General features: G+C 36.5%; 1 protein-coding gene across 1 annotated transcript in view; it reads left to right on the top strand.

Moving 5' to 3' along the window:
- USH2A (usherin) overlaps positions 1–22,079 on the top strand; it is a 388,501-nt gene that overhangs the window by 184,790 nt on the left and 181,632 nt on the right. The window contains exons 33-35 of the mRNA XM_059835821.1: positions 11,737–11,896; positions 12,383–12,554; positions 16,774–16,921. Of these exons, the coding sequence (XP_059691804.1) occupies positions 11,737–11,896; positions 12,383–12,554; positions 16,774–16,921 (480 nt within the window). The remainder of the gene's footprint in view (positions 1–11,736; positions 11,897–12,382; positions 12,555–16,773; positions 16,922–22,079) is intronic.

A 22,079-nucleotide genomic window follows, 5' to 3' on the forward strand; every position in this document is an offset into this window, starting at 1 on the left:
AGGAGTGACTTTTTATACAGGTGATACACAGGTGATAATATACTGCCTGTGTTCTGTATCTGGAAATATGCAATTAGCAATTTCTGATTCTAATTTGTGATTTAATCAATTCAATCAATAAGTTTCTATGTTCTTTCTGTGAGCATACATGGTTTCCATCAACAGAGTTGCCTAACTATATAAAATTTCACACAAATATCTTGGGGGAGACTTATAATATTTTTATTTTATTTTTTTTCTAGTTGGTATAAATTAAAGTTGGAATCAGTGCTGAGCAGATAGTAGGGGCAGCTAAAACAGCTCTGCCACCAGTTGAAAGCTTTCTTGTTAGGATAGTGGGTGAATAGCTTTGCATCCCCTCTGTCAGACAGTGGAAAAGGTTATTCAGAGGTGACTAGAGAATCTGGCTTATTAAAAGCTTCTGGGTCCTCATTGCTTACTTTTCCAGGATCATTGGCTAGACTGGGTGAGTTCATACAAAGGATGCATAAGTGGTGAAAATTTCCACAGTATGTTCTAGGAGAAATGTAGAAAATGAAGGAAATTATCAATAGTGAAAAGTAACCCATGCTGGTACAGTATGTCAATAGCTTCCATTTGAAAGTTGAATTTCGTACTGACTTCAACTTTGCTGCTATTTATGATCACTTAATTTTAATATTGTTAGTCATTTGTTTTCTGATCAGAGAGCAATAATTAATCCAATTGACAAGAATGTTGACATGTTTCCATGAGCTGGCGTGCTAGCCTTTTCATCAGCTCAAGGATAAGAATGCTCTCCTACATATCAGAATAATTGTGCCTTTTGCTATTCTTAAAAGTTAGAGTAAAAGTATTATTTTCATTTCAACTAATGTGTTTTGAATTTTTGAGGTATGGCTCTTGGGATTTAATACCATTGTTGCAATGTCACCTAACAATTTTTAAGCTGTTAAATTGTACTGGGAATTAAAATACATGCATAATTGAAGTCTTACTCCTAAGTTTATGGCAGAGGTAAAGTACGTAGCAAGCTAGTCAAGGAAAACTCAAAATAAAGTGAGGTACACAGAAGAAATCGAAAGATTAAATAAATAAATAAATGGTACCAGAGAAAGAGAGGTACAAGTGTTAGCTTAATTGACAAGAAGTTGCATGGCAGAGATTGAGGCAGAATAAACAAATGATAGTTAGAACTAGAACATAATTTAATATATTTGCACACGGGACGAAGGAAAATCCGGGGAACTAAATAGACTAAGCTCAAAACAGTTGGGAGAAATTACAAGGTGACTTCTTCCACCAAAGAGCCTGTCCCTAGTGATGCCTCTTTGGGAGGTACATTAATCAACACTGTAGTGCTCCAGCCAGAGAACCAAAAAACATTAAAGCAACTAGACTAAAATCATTCCTTGTTCCTACACCTTATCACCAGGCAAGAGAGTGCTTCTTAGAGGTAGAACTGCTGTGGGGGAAAGCCACAGGCTCTGCAAAAATCTGTGGCCTTTGTGTTCTATCATATAAATTGTGGTCACAACAGCTATTAGTTTACAGGCTTCAGCAGAGTATAGAGATTAGTCTACTCCTCCAGGAGATCCAACTAAGAGAGCAGCACATCACGTTAATTGTGAAATGTAAGGAAGTTTTAGTTGCAGTTCTGTGTTCTCTTCATAAGTTAGGTAGAGGATTTCAGTTTACTCTGGCACCTTCTGAGAGCACTGCTGTTTAACATCTGCCTCTTACAGTCCTGTCCCTGAGTATCACAAGAAAATTCAGAACGATGACAGCAATACGGTAAAATAAAGCAGATACATTCCCAACAATGACTACTAACATATAGTGTCTGTTGCTTTTCTGCAAGAAAAAAAAGTAGTGATTATAAAATCTAAACAGTCTAGCTGGAAAAAAAGAAAAATTGTGGAGCAGTGGGACTGAAAAATATACTATGTTCTACATACACGAGATTGGAGGGGGGAGAGGGTTGGGGTGAAATACAAAAGCCTCTTAAGGGTTTGCCACTTTTGAATTATGCATCTCACTCTCACTAGTAGGCGTAAATGCATAATTCTAATCTGTTCTTATTACTTATTTATAACATGCAGTAGAATGTAAATTCTATGCCTCCTTTGTACAAGCTTAACGTGCCAGTTAAGGTATGCAGATATTTCAGGGAGCCTACATAGGCAACTTTCTTGGTATAGCACATTGTTGCCAATTAAAGGGCATAAACTTCAAACAATAAATTAAAGTAGCTCTCCCCCAACATTTACAGGAGGAATGTAGGCAGGATGTAAGAAATAAGGGAGAGGATCAACAGATAATAAGAGGAGCATTAATCTTGAAATAAACTCCTCTGCATTGTTATTATTTATGATAGTTACTGTTATTAATAAAGTACATACGGGATAGAGAAAAAGCCTGCAACAACCACTGAATTTATGAGACTGGGGACAGATGCACGCTCTTTCTTTTATATCGCTGGCACTGATCGATTTGTATTTTTCCCTGATGATGGTTTATGCCATTATAACTGTTTGGTGGCTGCTTACTATTGAGTTATGGTTGCAAAGCACTTCACAAACGAGAACAAGCCTCTGAACATTATATCCTAATCTGCACATCCTACAGATATGCCATAATACAGAGCAGCTGACTGCACCACCTGTGATCTGTGTATCCACAAACATGATTTATTCTGGTAATCCCAGTTTAATGCATCACATCAGATTGTGGCAGTTATGTTATCTGATGACACTACTGACACTACATGACATAACTGGGTAGTGCAACATGTCAAGTTGAAAAAAACTTTGGGCTTTTCAGGATTTGTGTGTGTGTGTGTGTGTTTTGAAAATAAATATACACCAAGTAAAGTCAAAAAAAAAAAAGGGCGGGGGGGGGAAAGAAATCCCAATAATTTTCCCCAACCACATGTTGACCATATTAATGACTCAACAGGTGGGGCTGATTGTTCTGGTGAGGACAGAGGAGAGCCAGTAGAAGTACAGTATATTTTACTATGCTGCTAATTCTGTGGCCAGATGAAAACTAGCTCAGCTTTTGTAGTCTTGCAACAGACTTAACTTCCTATAAATTGTCTTGCTTAGGAGTGGTGCTCAGAAGCTGAGTCCTCCCACTATCCTTGTTCCAGCACTACAGTAATGTTTTAGCAAAACCCTTTATTCTCTGACTATAATTCAGATACACAGAGCTGTTCTGGTCCTGGGAAGGTGATAGCATCTCTTCTACAGAAACTCTTAAATCACATGATGCCTTGCCTGGGTGGTGCGAGTTGTTCTCTGATCATCTTGCATGCCTGGTACGATACAAAATGGTGGAACAAGTTACCCATAATGAATGTAAAATGCATATATAGCTAAATAAAGCTCATAACCTATAAACCGCTAATCTGTAACCTCTAGTTGATACTAGTTCAAACAGCCATTGTCATATTTTTCTTGTTTAGATTCCAATTTCTAGTCTGAGTGTGCTGACTCAAGTTTCTGCTTGCATGATAAATTTTTTGTTGTTGAACATTTTGTTGATTAAAACAATTGTTTTGAGGTTAAAATGATATTTTGCAATTTAGCATGCATATTCAATTTTAATAAGTGAAAATCTACTAGTAAAATTGTTTAGTTTTTGTCAAAGAAAATATTTCTTTTGGAAATTAATTTCCTTCCTCCCATCCATCTTTTCTTAGGCAGGAACACTTAATAAAAAATAAAATACAGTGTTGCAGAGTTCTAAGTAATCTCAGATACAGAGAGAGAAGTATTGAAATCTTGCAGGACTCTGTTCCACATGTTTGCAAATTACAGTGATGGTTATAAAAATAATTTTAAATACATGATTTTGATGTTTAGTGTCTTTTCCCCAGAATTTGATTTATACAGATAAACCTGAATCTTCTTGTCAGCAGTAGGTGTTCCATGATTTTGGGTGGGGTGAGTTTCTCTGAAAATTCCACTTTTTAAATTTATTGGATGTCCTTTTTTTTCCTGTATTATTGAAAGGGAGTTCATGGGAACACGGGGTCCTAATTGCTTTTCTATGTAGCACTTAGTATCTTATATACCTGTATGGCATGTCATCATCTTTGCTTCCTTTTCCCAGGTTGTTTTTTCAGCCTCTCTTCATAAGAAAGTGTTTGTAAGCCTGTGCTTTCTCACTTCCATTTTTCAGACAGACTTTCTTTCTGCGCTCTGTAATATATGCTATTCCAGATGAGACTGCAGTATTGATTTATACAAAATGGATAGTAATAGTTGTTGTATTACTTACCATATATTCCTATATAACTTAACATCTTACTGGCTTCTCTTACCACAGCTGTACATTCTTAGGTGTTCTTCAGTGGGTTGTAAAGGTGGCAGTCAGGCACTTCTCTTGACCTGATACAATTAACTCAGCACCAAATGTAAGGTGGATCTGAATTTTGTTTCTCCCACTGCAGGAAGACTGGAACTACTTGGGAATAGAGGATGTACTTCTGTTAGTGAGCCAAGGAGTTCTTAGTCATACTAATGTGAATCCAGAGTAGTTCCAGTTTTATAGCAGCAGGTATCTGAGATTCAAATTTGCAGTGTAGTTGCCTAGTGCAAATATATTTTCCAGTTGTGAACATAAAGCTGAAGGTAAAATGTTCAAAACACTTTTTTCCCCTTTTTCACTTTTTTGGGCTTGACATTGACTGAGAGATCATGGTTCTTATGATGTATTCTAACAACTCCCCTGTATTTAAACTGATAGCAATACAGTGACTGGATTGGAAGCATTCATAAATGGAAATTTTCATTTAAATCTTAAAATAGGGCTGCGTTAGACCATACGATGTGCAAAGAAATGACAGAGAAATAAAACTAAGGTAGTGATATTGGTATGACCACGATTACTCTCTTCATGTGCCTGGTAAAAAGTAATATGCTCTGTCCTCTTTCTGCTTTCTCCCCTTCTGACCTTCAAACTCGCCCTATTCGTCTAGCTGTTACAATTGAAGTAAACTAGGGAAACAATGCATGGTTTTAATTCTAGTAAACAAAGACGTAACTTGGAAGTTCATTAGGTTCATTTGATGCTGAATATTTGCACTGACTGGCTATGTGTCATTTTGGTAGCAAGAGAATTCTTTAAAAAAAAAACCCCAAAATGCCTCTATATTTTTCTGATGATGGCTAATGATGGTGGGCCAGGGGAACAGTTTAGGGATATTAGGGAAGGGAGTTTAAAGGAAGCTTCACGCATGCACCGTGATTGTTCTGTGGTCAGTGCCATGAGATGTCTTTACAGTCACACAAGGAATCAGGTAGATTAATTGGAGGTAAAGGATTGAAAAAGAAGTTTAAATGTTTCTCTGATGTTTCCCTTCAACTTTTTCTAAGCAATGTTGTATGTGGCACTCCACATGGTTTGAGTTTTCTTCAGCTGAGCATCTTTAGGATTTCAAGCTAATGTGTCCTGCTTGGAGGGCGAGAACAGTCTGGAGAATGTACCCACAGTAGCTATCTCAGGGACATGGCTTTAAAATAAGACTGAAATCCTTGTAGTCCAGCTTTTGTAATGGAAAAGGAATAATATTTATGTTTAATTAAAAAGACATGCACCTTGCTAGGATAAGGTTGAAACTAATAGTTCTATCCACAAAAAAGGAAAAAAGAAACACAATAATCAGGAATGCAGGCTAATGTGGCCTTTTGGCCAGGATGAAGCATAACATTTGAGGGATGAGTTTGTGCTCGAAGTAGTACACAAGTTTGGGCTGATAAATGGCAGAAAGGTTTTCCTGGCAACAGTTAATGGTTATAAGAGTATAACCAAGAGATGCTCTTACTAAATGTAAAAACAAATAGACTTTATAAACTTTGCGGTTAAAACATAATTCTATTTAAAAGCATTAAGTACTTTGAAGCTACCGCTTTTCCAAAAGCCGAACTGTAGTTCTACCACGTGCATGTAATAACTTCATTAATTTTTTGAAATAATTGGAAACTGAAATGATTAAAGAACCTTTTGTTTTACATTTGTGCCGAAGGGGTTTTTTTGTTGAATATAACTTTTTTACTTTTTTTACGCAGTCCAACATGACTGTTTTTGGTTCTCCAATATGACACATGGTTTTGTGCTATGCTCTTTAATTCCTCAGAGGGGGCCTGGAAATTGTACCTCTCCCGAACTCTTCTGAAGCATGTAAACCTCAAATGGAATGAGGATTTGGTCCTTTATGAGTAATTTAGAAACCCAGCAATATTTACTGCTGAGCAAATAGCTTCTAAAACACATCAGCATTTGTTGGCCAGCTAGAACCAAAGTTGTTTCGTCCATATGCCATTGGGTTAAAGTCTTTGCTGGTTAGAGAGCAGAACAACAGCTTATGGTGCTTCCTGAAAATAATTGTGACCCTGAGTTTATTGGTCTCTATTTCTTGCCCTTGTTTTTAACAGCTTCACAAAATTATTTTAATTCTCACTCTGGAACATTTTTAATTATTAATTGATATCCAGCAGAATTTGCTGCTATCTTGGAAGATAGCTGTTTTCTTCAATTAATGGGCCAGTTCCACCTGTGAAAGGCCATTCGTTGCTAGTTTATATAATTAGGTACACAAGCACACTGTTTTCTCGGGCTTGATTGAGTTGCCTGAAATAGGCAAGTGGTGTCATTTGTGATGCTCTGGTTTTTCTGAAATATTTTCAAGGGGGTGGTGAGTATGGCATGGGGTCCATAGGAGATCTCTGAAAAAGGTGCAGCGTTAGTATGCCTTCCCAGAGAAGGTTGTGCATTAGTGATGGTTCTTTGAGAGTCAGTATAATTAAGTGATTGGTGCTTTATAAATACAGCAAGCAGGATATACTGAACTAGAAGTTATATACGAGTTGTTGCTTGCTTTCAGAAAACGGTGGAAGGGAAAGAACGGCTAATGATGTCTGATGGAGCAAGCCTGATAATATGATCTTGGCACCTACTTTATGAATTTGGCTTTTTGTGGATTTTTTGGTAGTGCATAAAAATCAGATGGGGACATCATTGTATTTGTTGATGCAGATATATCGTCCCAAAGAGTTTACCTTCTAATTAAATATTAAGTTACTGTGAGTTAATTTAACAAACTATGAGAAAGTATATGAGAGAACAGAATAAGGATGTGAGTAATGAGCTGAAATAGTTGTACAGTCTACCTACATAAACAATGCGGTGATTGGAATTCTTTGGAAGTTTTTTATCTTCATACTCTCTCAGCAGGTTTTCTTTGTTGTGCTGCTAACAATTCCTTGCTACAGTGCTGCCGTATTATTTTTGTTTGAATATAGCAATGAGATAGCTATTGTCTCAATTATTTTCCTGAGAGAAACTATGTGGGGTTCCTTACGCAAGTCACGTTTCAACTGAGTGCTCACCAGGACAGGATGTTGCCATTTCTGGTCCTTACAATAGTTGCCTGAAAACAGGGAGAGTGGAAACAGGGTGGAAGAGGGGAGGAAAGGAGGGTATGTGACTCTCTTGCTGTAAACCTGAATGCAGAATGCTGCATGTTACAGATAAATTAAAACATTGTAGACGTTACTACTGTGTTATTTTTGAACTGTGATATACTCTGACATCTTGACGGTAAAGCTCATGTTTTGAGTCAAGTTCTTAAATCTCTAATTTCAGGGTTGGGTTTGGTTTTTGGGTTGTTTTTTTTTTTCTTTTACTCTAGTAAGTATGGTTTTCTTCTCTATCTTAGCAACATCTCTCAAATTCCATGCTAAAAGTAGCACTGTAGTGTTGCATATTATCTTTCAATGACTACCTGTTAAATTTGATCAAAGCAAAGTGAGTGTTCTTATTGACCATGCAAACAGGGTCATTCTTTATTCTTTCTGTCTCATGCATTGATTATGCTATCAGGACTCACGCTGGTGGTTATTAGAAACTGGATATATACCAACCACTATAGTTAGATTTACCATGATATTTAAGATAGTTGCCTTGGTTATTGTGGGAAGTTCCACATATACCACATATCTAATAAATGTAGTGGTATGCAAATGTCAATGTTAATGATAGCCACTATAGTTAGCAATTCTCTTGATGACATATGAGTTAGAAAATAATTTAGTTTGTTTGTATTGCCTCTGAGGTCAAAGAGATAAAAAGACAGGTTGAGGCCCTCCCTCCCCCCCACCTCCCCCCCACCTCCCCCCCACCTTTTTCTTTGTGGAAAGCAAGTAATGGTATTAAAACAGATATATGGGGTTTTATTTTAGTTTTCTTCTTTTGTTCTGTTTTTGACATGAAAAATGCAGAATTATTTTTCTGGCTACCTGCTACCTTAATAGGATGATTTGAGATAATCCTGTACTCCCAAGAAAGTATCTTTTTTCTTTGCCCATTGATGCTCTTTGCCCTTCTGAGTCCGGAAATGAGTACAAGACCAAATCCTGAATTTAGGTTTTTCTCAATAAACCTCTATAATGTTTAAGTTCAGCATTATTTTGGTAAGAAATAAGTGATTTAAGAGAGTAGCTATTGGAAAATTGCAATAAGAAGCATTTGATTTTATTTTAAAGTAACACAGGGGATCGGAATTGTGGAACACACAGGAATGTAACCTCATGAAGCAAATGTGTAAAAAAAAAAAATAAAATTCAGTTTTTGCTGTGACTTAAAAAGAAAATAATTGTCTGCTTATTGGTTCATTTTCTAAATTGAGATCAATGAAATTCTTCCAGCAACAGCATGACGCCAGTTGTAAAATAACATATAATTCATGTCCTATATTGTAAATTATAGTTTGTTTGATATTAAACACCAAGTTTTCCATGTACTGGGATGCATTTTCTTGTAACACATTTCTGGATAAGGCTTGTGGATCCATTCCTAATGTGTTTGAGAGCTATCTGTTTTTTATGTCCACAATTGCCTACATTTGATCTTATGCAAATCATGCAATCAAGCAAATGGAAAACAAGGCGTTGTTGCTAGAGGACCTTGACAAACAGTAGCTTTGTAGTTTTAAGAACCTCCTCCCTCCTCATTCAGATTCATGTTGCTATCTGTAGTTGTTTGAATCCATTCATCCATTATGAAACATGAACTTTAAATAGGAAAATATCTGCCAAATCAGATTGTGACAAATAATTGCATCAATTATGATGTAATATGATTTTTTTTTTTGTTCAGTTTGTCAGTTTCTGGTTCTACACTATATTTGCAGGCTCATCCAAACCTTGATGAAGTCTGTGGAGAGATTTTCATTGACTGTGAAGCTCATGCTCTAATCTCTGATTTCTTTATTTTCTTCTCCTGCTCCCACTAACTTCATTTTTATCAAAATCTTTCTGATTTCATTGAAACTTTCTGTTCTGAATTTATTAGTCAAAATACATTGACATTATTAAATCAAGATGAGGAATAAATATTTCCTTTGATCCCGGTTACATGTTTCTTTTTTCCATATTTTATTTTTCAACTCTTCTTTTTAACCTCCCCTCTCAGTATGCTTATCAGTTGATCCTAAAGGATCTTGCTGCTCATATGTCCTGAGTTTCCATTCCTTGTTATTCACGCTCTTTTAAACTTTGCCTGTTCCCCTGCCTTGACTTTCTGTTTTTTCCATTCCAGGCACTGAGACACACATTATAGTCACTTGGTTTTTTTCAGGGAGGGAAATAAAACATTTTTCTATCTTCCATTCTCTTCATCCTTGACAAAGTTCCTCCCTTTTCAAATTTAACTAGGTATTTCCAGAAACTCGTATGCATACAAGTAGTCTCATCAGCTACAGTGTGCATCAAATCAGGGTTTCAGTACAAGCTACTTTAAAAAAAACCCAACAGTTCCTTGATGAGTAATTTTCCTTAAAGTAGAGAAAAATACCCCTTCCCGTGCCAAATCTGTGTACAAGGAAAACGGTGATCCACCATAAACAAATGGAAAAGGAGAAATCCACTTTTTCTTTTTCTCTTCTCCCTGCTCTTGTGTTATGTTCAGTCTGCTAAGTGAAGCCCCACAATACAGTTTCAAGTTAGAGGGAAGGTGTATTCTCTGTTTACAAGGATATGAATGAAATAGGTGCCATGGATTGCTTTCAGCTGTTCATTTTAGGATTGCTAAAAGTAAAATCCTTCTGGTCACTTGTTTGCCCACCCAGAACATGGAGTATCTGATATTTGTCTCGCAGGCTTCCATCTCCATCTGTACTTTTTGTGGCTTCTCTGATGGCAGCTGCAAGGAACAAGGGATCCAGGAAAGTGTACACTAATGAGGGCAATACAGTCGGTGCAGTATGTGGAGTTTACTTTCTCTGCTTGCTGAGCCAGCCTGAGCACCTGCTCTGGAGTGTGCTTTCTCCCTCTCACCCACATAAGCACTGCTTAACCCTGGTAGAATCAGCCCCATTACGTTGATTAAACATGTCACTGTGTTACAGGCATTCACTTGATGATTTTTTTTTTTTTTTTAGTTAGGGCATATTTTTTTTAACTCACACTTTGCCATGTGCTCCATAGAATAATACCACTGAGTGAAACTATGTTTTCAATAAAAATACACGAGTTCATTCTCTCCTCACACAGAGTGGAGTAAATCAGAAGGAATTCCATTGCAGCTGGGACATTATATGAGGAGAAAACTAATGAGAGAGAAGTTGGGTCTACAACATTTCTGCTTCAGTGATGTCTATCATCCGGTTGCAATTTTTGAATTTGTGCTCACAAATATTTTTTTACAAAATGATCATTTGGTTACAATTTGGCTCTGAAAACAGTAGCATTTGTTATGTCTTGCAAAAACCCAAAACTTTTCTGGCATACTAAAAATATGTATCTATAACATGCATTTTACTTCTGTACCATATACTGTTGCCAAAACCTCAATTGCAAATTCCTTCTTAAAGGATTTGCTCATTAAAATCTGTGATTTGTATTTTAATAAAAAAATGAAAAATATTAGAAAATTATGTCTGCATTATTTTCCTACTATAGTTTTTCTGACAAACATTCCCTTATTAGTACAGGGAATATATGAAGCTAAAGATCTTTTAGAATATTTATTCAGCAAAGATGCTACATTTTATTCACTATTTTCTGCAGTAATTGAAACTCAAGGTAGCTTCATAATAAATAACTATTTAACATTTGTTTTACTATAGCATTAGACAGGTTGTCTTGACTGAAATATATTTTACAAATATTTGGCATTCATGCAGCTGAAGACAAACAGGCAAAGAGAGAACAGACCAGTATGAGTGGTGGCAACAATAAGCTTCCTTTGTGTTCATGCCTATAGTGAAATCTGCATGGAGTGAATCACTGTATGTATTGATGCTTGACATTCATGTATCATACAGCACATTTTAAAAAAAAAATAATATCTGGCGGTGTTAATGAACCTGTACTTGTTTTTCTATTAATTTGATTTGATTTAATCATCTTAAAGGTGTTCATTTGCCACTGTAGCAAATTGATGTAGTATGTAGCAAGTAAGAGGCTAACATCTTTGTTTTGTTTCGGTGGTGTACATTCTAGTGTAAATGTACTGCACAATGGGGTCACCTCAACCAAAGCGCACTCCATAGATCTATTAGTAGTCAAAATTTGCAGTTATTTGCTATTAAACAGCTAGCACCTACTAACTCCGCTGGGACAAATCTGAAATATTTAAGAGAAACAGGCCCCTCTTCCTCTTGATTTTCTGAATTCGCTACCCTCTGAAAGTTACAGAAAACCAAGGTAAAATTGATATACAAAGTAAACTCATATTCCTTTTTTGCCCTAGATTTAGCAGTTTTTACGCCACACCAGTTTCTGCTCACTGCATGCACGCTTGCTGGCTGTACAAACAGTTCCCAGGTCACCTTGTTTACAGCACAGCTGCCACCATCTCACGTAGATGCCCCGGTCCTGACGGTTTTGGATTCTAGAACGATATATGTACAGTAAGTAAGGATTTCTTCTTTCCTGATAACACAATAGTGCATCAGTTTATTCAAGAATTCCAGTGAGTTCAATCAGGGGAAGGGTTTGTGACATAAAATTAAATTTATTATGATTAAATGCATAGAAGTGATTAGTTTAGTGGTTCTGTGAACCTTCTGATTATCACTTGCCAACTTAATTTCCATTTTGTCTTTACGCAATCAGTATAACCTACATATGGGCATAGCCTCTGCAAACTTCAGTGCAGGAAATGTTCTGGTGATATGCCCGTTTTGTAGCCCCTGCTTTGTGTGTTACTGTAATCATTTATCTATTGAGCACAAATACTGCATTAGAGGTATGCCTTAGATTTATTTCTCATAGTTGAAAACTATGTTTTCAAATTCTTAAAACAAACCCCACAAAGTCCCCTAAACAAAGCCTTACATTTTTCAGTAAGGTGTGAATTTTTGCTGGTCTTAATAATATTTTGCTTTTATTTGCAGATGGAAAGAACCAGTAGAAGTAAACGGAATCCTAGACCGCTATATAATTTATATTGCCAACAATGAGCAGAATTTTACAAAGTGGAATGTAATCTATAACAGCACAGAACTTTTTCTGGATTTTACTGTTCAGCAGCTTTTCCCGGGTACTGAATACCTCATAAAACTAGCTGTAAGTTTTAAAGATGTGTAGTAGAGGTGTATAATGGTGAAAATAATTCTGATTTTGTTAACATCTTAAATACTTAATGGTTCATGTGTCCACTTTGTTGAACCTCTTCTTTCTGAAACTAAGGTGGATGAGCCATTCTGAACAACAGTAGGTGTTTTGTTTCAAAACAGGCCCTCAAAAAATGTGTATGTAATTTAAATACAGATTTTCTTCAAGGGTAAGTTGGATGATAACTGATAGAGAATTGACCAGAAATGCAAGACTTAAAAAAGTCTCCTGCCCCCAACTTATGAGAAAATGTTGAATGTATTTGAAAACGTTAGCCTTTCATGTTTTGTACCATGATAATTTGCTCTTTCTTCATAAAATCTGTATGTAAAAGGAAATAGCAGAGAGGAAAAGAGTTCAGTGTAAAGTAGCAGTTTGTTTATTGAAAACATTTTAAAAGACCTCGGTGTTTTCATTGCATTTCTTTATCATTGGTTTTATTTTGTGATGAAATAGAACAGCTTCAGCTCACTAACAAAACTGAAAATATGTGCATAAAAGCATGGGATTGTCCCTTGTTTTAAGCACACTGTTCATTTTATAACAATACCTATATAAGGATATTTGCTTTGATAAATGCCATAGAAAAATATTCTGCTCTTGATTATGAATAAATTTACATTTATGTAGACTGGGTATGCATTCATTTTTTCTTAACATGCTCTTGAATGTTCTAAATATTATACCACAAAAAATAAACTACCTTCAGGTAATGATAAGGATTTGACTTGAACTTGAAAAAGCTGGGATATTCAGTCTAATTAAAGCTTAGATTCATGTTGAAATTAATTCATTTGTGCCTAGACATTTCAGCATAGTAAATTGTATAGCATATAAAATAGCACCATGTCAAAAACTAAGGCAGTACTTCAACAAGCATTTTATGCCCTTATAAGCAAGCAGGACTATCAAAAGAATTTGTGCTGTCCTTCACTGTGCCACAGCTCTTCTCTGCTCCTGCCCAGTTCCTGTGCACGGTGGGCATGAGGAGAGAGGATCAGGGGAGAATTAACAGCTAGGATCTGGAGAGCAACTGGGACTGCTTCTTTTGGTGGCTCTGCCTTGGGATATGGTAGAAGCAAGAAAGTGTTGTGTGGACTTTGTCTTTACTTCATTAATGTGTACAGCTTTTCTAGGAGTTACTGAATACATTTTTAGGAACCTTTGATCTTTATATTTTATTTCTCTTTTCTTTGGGTTTTTTTTATACTTGCATTGCATCAGTGGTAACCAGAAAGTAAGAAAAGGTCATTTCTTCTGGTGATGAAGATAACTAGATTTTACCTGGATAAAATGCAATGGTCTGTGATAGGCAGGTTAGAAGATCTAAGTGTCCTTGCAGCTTTGAAAATGGCAAGTCTAAAAGTGCATGAAATGCCCAATATCTTTGAAGTGATAGCTTTCTTAAAACATTTGAACCCATTGTATTTAGAACTTGTCAGACTAGTTTGAGAATGTAATATTTGAGATTTACAAGTTATGAAGCTTAAATGTGGCCCAGTGTTATACCTGGTGAAAAAAACCAACAAAAAACCCAAAAAACCAAATCAAACAACAATTACATGCTTTCAACACTAGAATCTTAATTAAAAGATTCCTGTTTTTTTGGTTAGAATGAAATATTTCTATCAGCTGGAACCTTTTTCTTTTCCTTGTTTCACAGGTAATATTAATTTTGTTTTGTGTCCATGCAAAAACTGGTTTTGGTTTATGTGGGAATTGGAAGTTGAGTTATCAAAAGTTGCAGCTTTGAACACAGGAATGAGGATCCTCATCAGCAGAACTTTCAGCACCTCACAGGCTGCTGGCTTTAACTTTTGTATGACAAGGTTAATATAAGTGCATGAAATAAAGTTAACAAAATATTTATCTTTGTATGCTGTTACCAATTTTCACAATCGATTACTGCTGTTTAATATGTAGCAATTGTATTTGTAAATGAGTGCAACAGCGTCTATAAGCAAATCGAATGCTTCTTTCCAAAAGTTAGCTGAGAAGTCTTAAGGTCATGTCTCCATGGATTAGAGCAAAGGAACTTGCTTTTGCTCTGTTCATGCTCTAAGTTGGATGGGTGTGAGCCAGGCCAATCTGAAAGCAAATGAAAAGCTGAAAGGCTGCATTTAGTAGCTGGGGTTGCACATCCATTTATATGACTTGAGTGCTTTTGTGATTTAACTGTCAAGCTAGTATCTCCTTACGGCTGTGTTGTGTGGGTAAGCTAGTTCAGGTGCTAGATGGAGGACCACTGTGTGGTATCTTATGATGTGGTTTGTATCTGTCCCTTGGCTTTCTAGTCACTTTGGTATTTTTGCAAATTTTGCCTCAAATCTGTTTTTCAGTGAAGTTCAGAATGGCACAATGAGGCTTGATCTGGGTGCAAGATTTCATTTCTTTGAGCATCACTGGATGTGATTGCCAGAGTCCCAGCAATGTCCAGTCTATTTGGAAGCATTAATCTAAAATCTCACTATTTAAAATGCATATAAGCTTTCTTTTACTGATTTTAATTAGAAGAATCAGAAACTTCATACCCCAGCAAGTTTCAGAGATACAAAAATCAAGCTTCATGAAATTCAAGAAATAAATGAACAGGAAGGCTGCTGTTACCAAGCCCTTGAATGAAAAAACCCTCCACTGCTGAGGAAGACTCCATGGAACTTGTTTAGTGAGGCAGTAAGGAATGTATGAGGAAGAGGTCTTCCAGAGCTGGTCTTTTTGGCTTCTTCATGAAGTCAGTAGAAGCAAAATCATTTGTACAATAGTCTGCCTTTGCTGGAAGGATGATGTTCTTAAATATTTTTTTGGATGTTCCCAAAACTGAGGTTGCATTCTTTCATCTTTATTTGATAGCCCATGCTGAACACAGGGACTCATTCTGTAGTTGTGTTGGTAGTGTAATTTCCAGTGAAATCAAGACAATCTTGGTGTATAAAATAGCCTCATTTACAAACAGTTCTTATTTTTACCCATGAGTCTAGTATACACTTTTGGAGCAGGGTAGGAAATATGTGGACTGCTCTCTGATTTGAAACACACTGGGAAATGGGAAATTGAAGCTAATCCTTTCAAATAAAATACACTAGATTGAGAGAAACATTTTATTCCTGGAGATCTGGACAGCAACGCTATTTTTCCTTTGTGTGCTGATAATCCGGAGTGGGCTACTTGTCCACTTCAGCACATGGGCAACATCTAAAAACACAGGTGATCCCATAAGTTTTAATTAAGAGTATGTCTGAATCTGAATTTTTGTTGAATTCAACAAACAATAAAATTAAAAACAAATGATAAACTAAAACAAATATCTTTAAATCCAGTACAGAGTTTATATATTCTTGTATATTTTTCTTAACTTCTCTAAGAACTCCTGCCTCTTGTCATTGATCTTAGTGCAAGTAACTGGAAAATCAGCACATATAAGGACCATAGCTGTGTAGTCTTATGTTTGTGCACGTAAAACTTAAAAAGCCTGTTATATGGGGTGATATACACATATTCTTGCACATTGTATAGTTTCCTAATCAAGCAAAACATAAAAATTGTGTAATCAATCTTTTCTTCTCTGGTAACTGAAATACAGAATATTTGACTTTGTTATCCATAAACATGTAATAATAACTGTTACATATTGATTTATAATGGAGTGTTTTTTCACTATTTTAATTGCATCTGCACAGCACTCTGTGTGCTGTCGTGAAGTGCAGGACTGTTTGAATGGCTTTTTTTTCTCAATGACTATTCATCGAGATAATTTTTTAAGTGTGTTGCAAGTTGGCCAGTATATTTTGTGTCTGGAACTTGTGAGAGCTTTTCAGTCAATTCCAGAAGAGTTTTGCACTGTAAATGATATATATTGTACTGAAATTTTCTTTAACTGCAGCTGCAAAAGCAGTGGAAATCTAATTGTGATTATGACTCACAGGCAAATGCAAAATGCTGCAAGTCAAACATTAGTATAATGTTTTAGCTATATTATACCGAAAACCTAAGTATCATGAGCAGCACATCTTGTTATTTAAGAAAAGAGGTAAACTAAGAAAAGTATCTTCTATGAAAAGCACAGACTTACTCAGTTTAGATATGTAAAAATTATAAAACTTCACAAAAATAATTGCTAAAATTATTGGTATTACATTGAAATTTGTTTATTTGTTTTGATTCATATTTTCAGGCTTGCACTGGAGGTGGATGTTCAATAAGTGAAGCTAGCCCAGCTATAACAGATGAGAGTACACCAGAAGGTGTTCCTGCTCCAAAAGCCCAGTCATATTCATCTGACTCCTTTAACATCTCATGGACTAAGCCTGAGTATCCGAATGGTAAGTGAACTCTTTTAGCCTCAAGTTAAAAAGATGATTAGTAAAGGTAAATTAATATTCTAAATGGCAGCTTATATGTGGTGCTTAATTTTTAATGATCATTTTAGCACATAAAATACCTGAGATAGTATCATTGTCTGCAGCTAGGAGATTGTGGTTTTCAGTCTATCGTATGGTTTAGGTGGCTCAAAAGTGCTCCCTTTTGATAGTTCGTGTGTACTGCATCTCATTGTTTAATGTTTTCCAGGACAACTGAGCTGAGGAATAAGCATTCTTGGACAATATCAGTCTAGGATGTTCATTTCACCCTCCAATAAAACATTAATTTCTTTTACATTAATTGATATGTAATAATAATTAGATTTGTATTCAACATAGTCATCTTGAAGGTGTACATTTCCATGGCTGTGGAAGTTAAATAATGTACTTTCTTTTGTTTAGAAATGTTTTCCATTATGAAATATCCATATGTAAAACTTTTTGACAAATTTTACAACTCTAATGACATTGCACAGTATCATATAGCCTTGAAATTCACCTTGATTTTATTATCATGCATGTAACAGTTTTAATCACAGCAGAGGAAGCTATGCAGAAATCACTGAACTTAAAGCAACAGAAATATTTTTCTTCATTGGCTTATCATATTGATACATATCAATTATTTCTCACAGTGGTTTCACATGAATGTCATTTTTCCCCTGCAAGTTTTTCCCCGCTTTCAATTGTGATGGAGCACATCCTACTCGGACAACTTCAATACAAGGCACTTTAAATGATTCCCCAAAAATTGGTGATTGTAAAGCTACATATATGTAATATTCTGTAAGGTCTTATGTTACTTTTAGAAAGAAATAAGAGTATGTCATCTGCTATTAAATAATGTATTTGATAATTTATGGTTCTTTGTATGGGAGTCATATTGGAAGATTTTGCTTTCTAGCCCCTATAGAAACCCTCTAACCCTGTTTCTAAAATCTCCTCAGCATATGTGGCAAAGGCTTAGAGGAAGGCAAGGAGGAAGGAAAAAGGGGAGGGGTAAGGGCTGGTGGGGGAGTAGGTGGGAAGGAAGGCCATGTATTTGGCTTAGTGGCTAAAGCCTGAATAATTGTCAATGAAATGGGCATTTATTATGTGTTATAGTTCATGTCAGGACTTGATCCTGTTATCCGTGCATTGTCGGAAAAAATCCAGTTTAGAGAGTGGTTTAACTAATCAAATAAATATAAATATATACATACATGTATTTATATATGCATATCAATAGCATAGGATAAAGACCTATAGTTTGATAAATAGAATTCCACAAGTTTCCTTTAAAACAACTAAAAGTTGGGAATACATGACTAAATTTGCACATTGTATCTTGTTAATACAGCATTTACCATGTACAGCTTGGCTCTCCTTTTAAGTACAATAAATAAGTCGTTAGGAAACAACTGAGGGTGTTTGCAGTTTGCATCAGGTCGGGTGTGTTGATCTGCTCAAGGGTAGGAAGACTCTACAGCGGGATCTGGACAGGCTGGATCGATGGGCCAAGGCCAATTGTGTGAGGTTCAACAAGGCCAAGTGCCAGGTCCTGCTCTTTGATGAATCCCAATGCAACCCAAGAATTAAAAAAAACCCCCATGAAATGCAACAGGCTTGGGGAAGAGTGGCTGGAAAGCTGCCTGGCAGAAAAGGACCTGGGACTGTTAGTTGACAGCTAGTTGAATATGAGCCAGCAGTGTGCCCAGGTGGCCAAGAAGGCCAACGGCATCCTGGCCTGTATCAGAAATGGTGTGGCCATCAGGAGTAGGGAAGTGATCGTGCCCCTGTACTCAGCGCTGGTGAGGCCACACCTCGAATCCTGTGTTCAGTTTTGGGCCCCTCACTACAAGAAGGACACTGAGGTGCTGGAGTGTGTCCAGAGAAGGGCGACGAAGCTGGTGAGGGGTCTGGAGCACAAGTCTTATGAAGAGCGGCTGAGGGAGCTGGGGTTGTTCAGTCTGGAGAAGAGGAGGCTGAGGGGAGACCTTATCACTCTCTACAATTACCTGAAAGGGGTTTGCAGAGAGGTGGGTGTTGGTCTCTTCTCCCAAGTGACAGGTGATAGGACAAGAGGAAATGGCCTCAGGTTGTGCCAGGAGAGGTTTAGGCTGGATATTAGGAAAAATTTCTTCACCAAAAGGTTTATTAAGCATTGGAACAGGCTGCCTAAGGAAGTGGTGGCGTCACCATCCCTGGAGGTATTTAAAAGACGTGTGGACAAGGCACTTAGGGACGTGGTTTAGTGGTGGACTTGGCAGTGTTAGGTTAATGGTTGGACTCGATCTTAACAGTCTCTTCCAACCTAAATGATTCTATGATTCTATGAAATACAACAAATAGTTTTGTGGGAAAGCTGTGACTTTAAACTGGATGAGCAACAAATATGATAAGAATCGGGGGAGCTTTATAAAAGAAATTATATTCTTCTGTTCCTTGTCCCTTCATCCATGGAAACTGGGGGTTTCAACAACCTCAGTGACAACATTGTTCACCTCTATATTGGGGTTTTGAACATTGCATTTAGGTAATTACCCAATTTGTCATATAGCTTACTCCTCTGTAAACCCGAATACACCCGGTGTAGGCCATCTGTGTGTATTTCTCCCCTTTAAAAATATTTTCGCTTCTTCTCACTCTTTGAAGCCCATAGAGTATTTTTCCTTGGTACTGTTGTTATTTTTTGGTGATATGCGGATACCATGCATGTTGCTGTTAGAGACTCTCCTTAGGGTGAGAACTGAAGGAAGGGATTCAGCGAAGTCAGCTGCTCCTGTCCTACCTTGCAGGGAAAGGTTGCTGCTTTTCACCTGCGAGCTCTTGCTGAGTGGTTAAGAGTGGAAGAATTGCTATCTCATGAGCATTTGGCAGCCAGAAGGGCATTACGGGAGCAGGGACTTTTTTTTTTTTCTCCATAGCATGCTCACGCTCGCACAATGGTCAAGAAGGGATATGCAAATTTTCTCTCATTTCTCTTCTTTCTTCTCCCCCACTTTTTTGAGAGTTTCAAAAAGATCACATAATTAATAACACATTTTCCCATTCTCCTATTTCTTTTATGCCAATTTCCTATTTCCATCCCTTTCCTTATTTGATAAAAAGAATTAAAAAAAAAAAAGGTCTAAAATGTTTCAATAAGCAACTCCTTAATCAGGAAAGCTTGCATTGTTCAGTGACTTTGTTTTCTTCATTCTCAGTGTATCTTTTGGGCTGCCTAGTAGCCACGTCATTTATAATCGCTCTCTGTGTCAGTATGTTAAAACTGTGTAGGAGGCTGAGAAATATCATCGTTGAGAAGACTGAAATATGAGAAAGACCAGCAGAAGGAACTTTCCCTTGAATTTTCTTACTTCAGCATTTTACTGGTGTGTTCTCATAGTCAGAAGTTCTAATGTAGCTCTTTTTTTTTTTTTTTTGCAAAAAGATAGAAACTGTTTCCCACTTTTGACTTAATTGGTTCAAACTTGGTGAGTTTCAGTCTACTAGGTGTAAGTAGTGTTTTTTGAAATTACTGAACTTGGCTTTGTTTCAGGTGTAAACCTCAGAATTGCAAAGATTTGCATATCTTAAATTGTCATCTCCTTAGTAGATCTCTGGTGCCATTTCTTTATCTCCCTTCTCCTTTCTTCTGATACTATATGACAGAAGTTACCGTTTATTTCCATGAGCTGAGGAAGCTTATTAGCTGTTGCTGATGTTGAATGGGTGTGTAGGCTGACTGGGGTTCAGACAGCATAGACTTTACTATGGTTTCTTGATATATATGAAGTCCAGCTGCTTGCCACCAATTAGAAAAAGTTAAGGGGGATTAATATGCTACCCTTGAGGCCAAAGGTGGCAAATAGGATTAAAGGCTACTTGGCTTCTTCATAAAGATGGTGCAATGGGGGGAGTCAAGCTTTGATATAAGGGACCATCTAGATGTCAAATGCTAATGTTATCCAAACATGGATATTGAATTTCTGGGCTCCATTTTTGGTTGAATTTAAGGCCAATTTACATTATTTTGTGAAAAATTTTAATTTCATAGAAAATGTTTTTGAAAGTTGCTTCAGAAATGGCATTTATGTACCAGGTGTAGAAAAAAGACATTTGAAAGATGATATGCTGAATATATTTGTAATATGCACATTTTCTTTTGTCTTATTTTTAAACCAACCATAAAATTGTTGATGGGACATGGCCCAGAGGTATGTCACTTTACAGCAGACCACTCCTCTGTTTCTATTACATACATGTCACATATGTAGATAGTGTAATATAAGCAATATTGACCATTTAGTTGAGGGCAAGATATGGAGAGGCTTGTGAAATGACATGTGGCATCAGATATTCTGTTTTGAGCCTTCACTATTCTAGCGGCCTCAGTAAAGAATTGTATATTCTTCAGAACATGTTCATTATAGTCTTGCCATATGGTTTGAGGTCTGCTCTTTTAAAATCCATTCACATAAAAAAGTGACCTTATCTCTTTTCACCATTTAAAATTTTCCTTAGATGGTAACTTATCAAAAACTTGACTTTACTTTTGTACAGGTCATAGATAAAATCAAGTCTTGATCTGCACTGTGTCTTCCAAGGCTATATGGAATTTTTATGGGAAATATTAGGTATAGTAAAAACTGATTTACAAAATTATTCAGTGAACTAATCCAGTACTTGCTCCTGCAAATCCTTGTGCTTGTGAGATGACTGTGTTTGTAGTCAGTGAAATTGGTGTAGGTAAAAGTATGTTTGCTTAAGATTTGACCTCTAGATTGTACCGTAGGAGTAAAGTGTTTGTAGAACTTCAGATTCAAAACCTCTTTTCCTCTTTAATGTCTGGAATAACATTGACAGATTATATGGCCTTACTCAGGGAAGGGAGAGGAAGAAGAAAAAGGGAAGAGTGTGTAGCTTTCTTCAGTTTAAGCTTAATTTGCATTGTTGGATTTCTTTTCTACAGTTTAACATAATTGTACTATAGTCAGTAGAGATTTTGTCTCCAGTGAAACCAAGATTTGGTCTAGCTACCTAGACTTAATAATCACACAAATGTGTTATACTCTTCAATATTTCATGGATGGCAAACTTCAGGAATATCTAGCAAGTCTTGAGAAGTACATAAACTTTGGGCTGACTTTGAACTCTT

Source organism: Gavia stellata, chromosome 2 (assembly GCF_030936135.1).
Source record: "Gavia stellata isolate bGavSte3 chromosome 2, bGavSte3.hap2, whole genome shotgun sequence".
In the NCBI taxonomy this organism is placed as follows: Eukaryota; Metazoa; Chordata; class Aves; order Gaviiformes; family Gaviidae; genus Gavia; species Gavia stellata.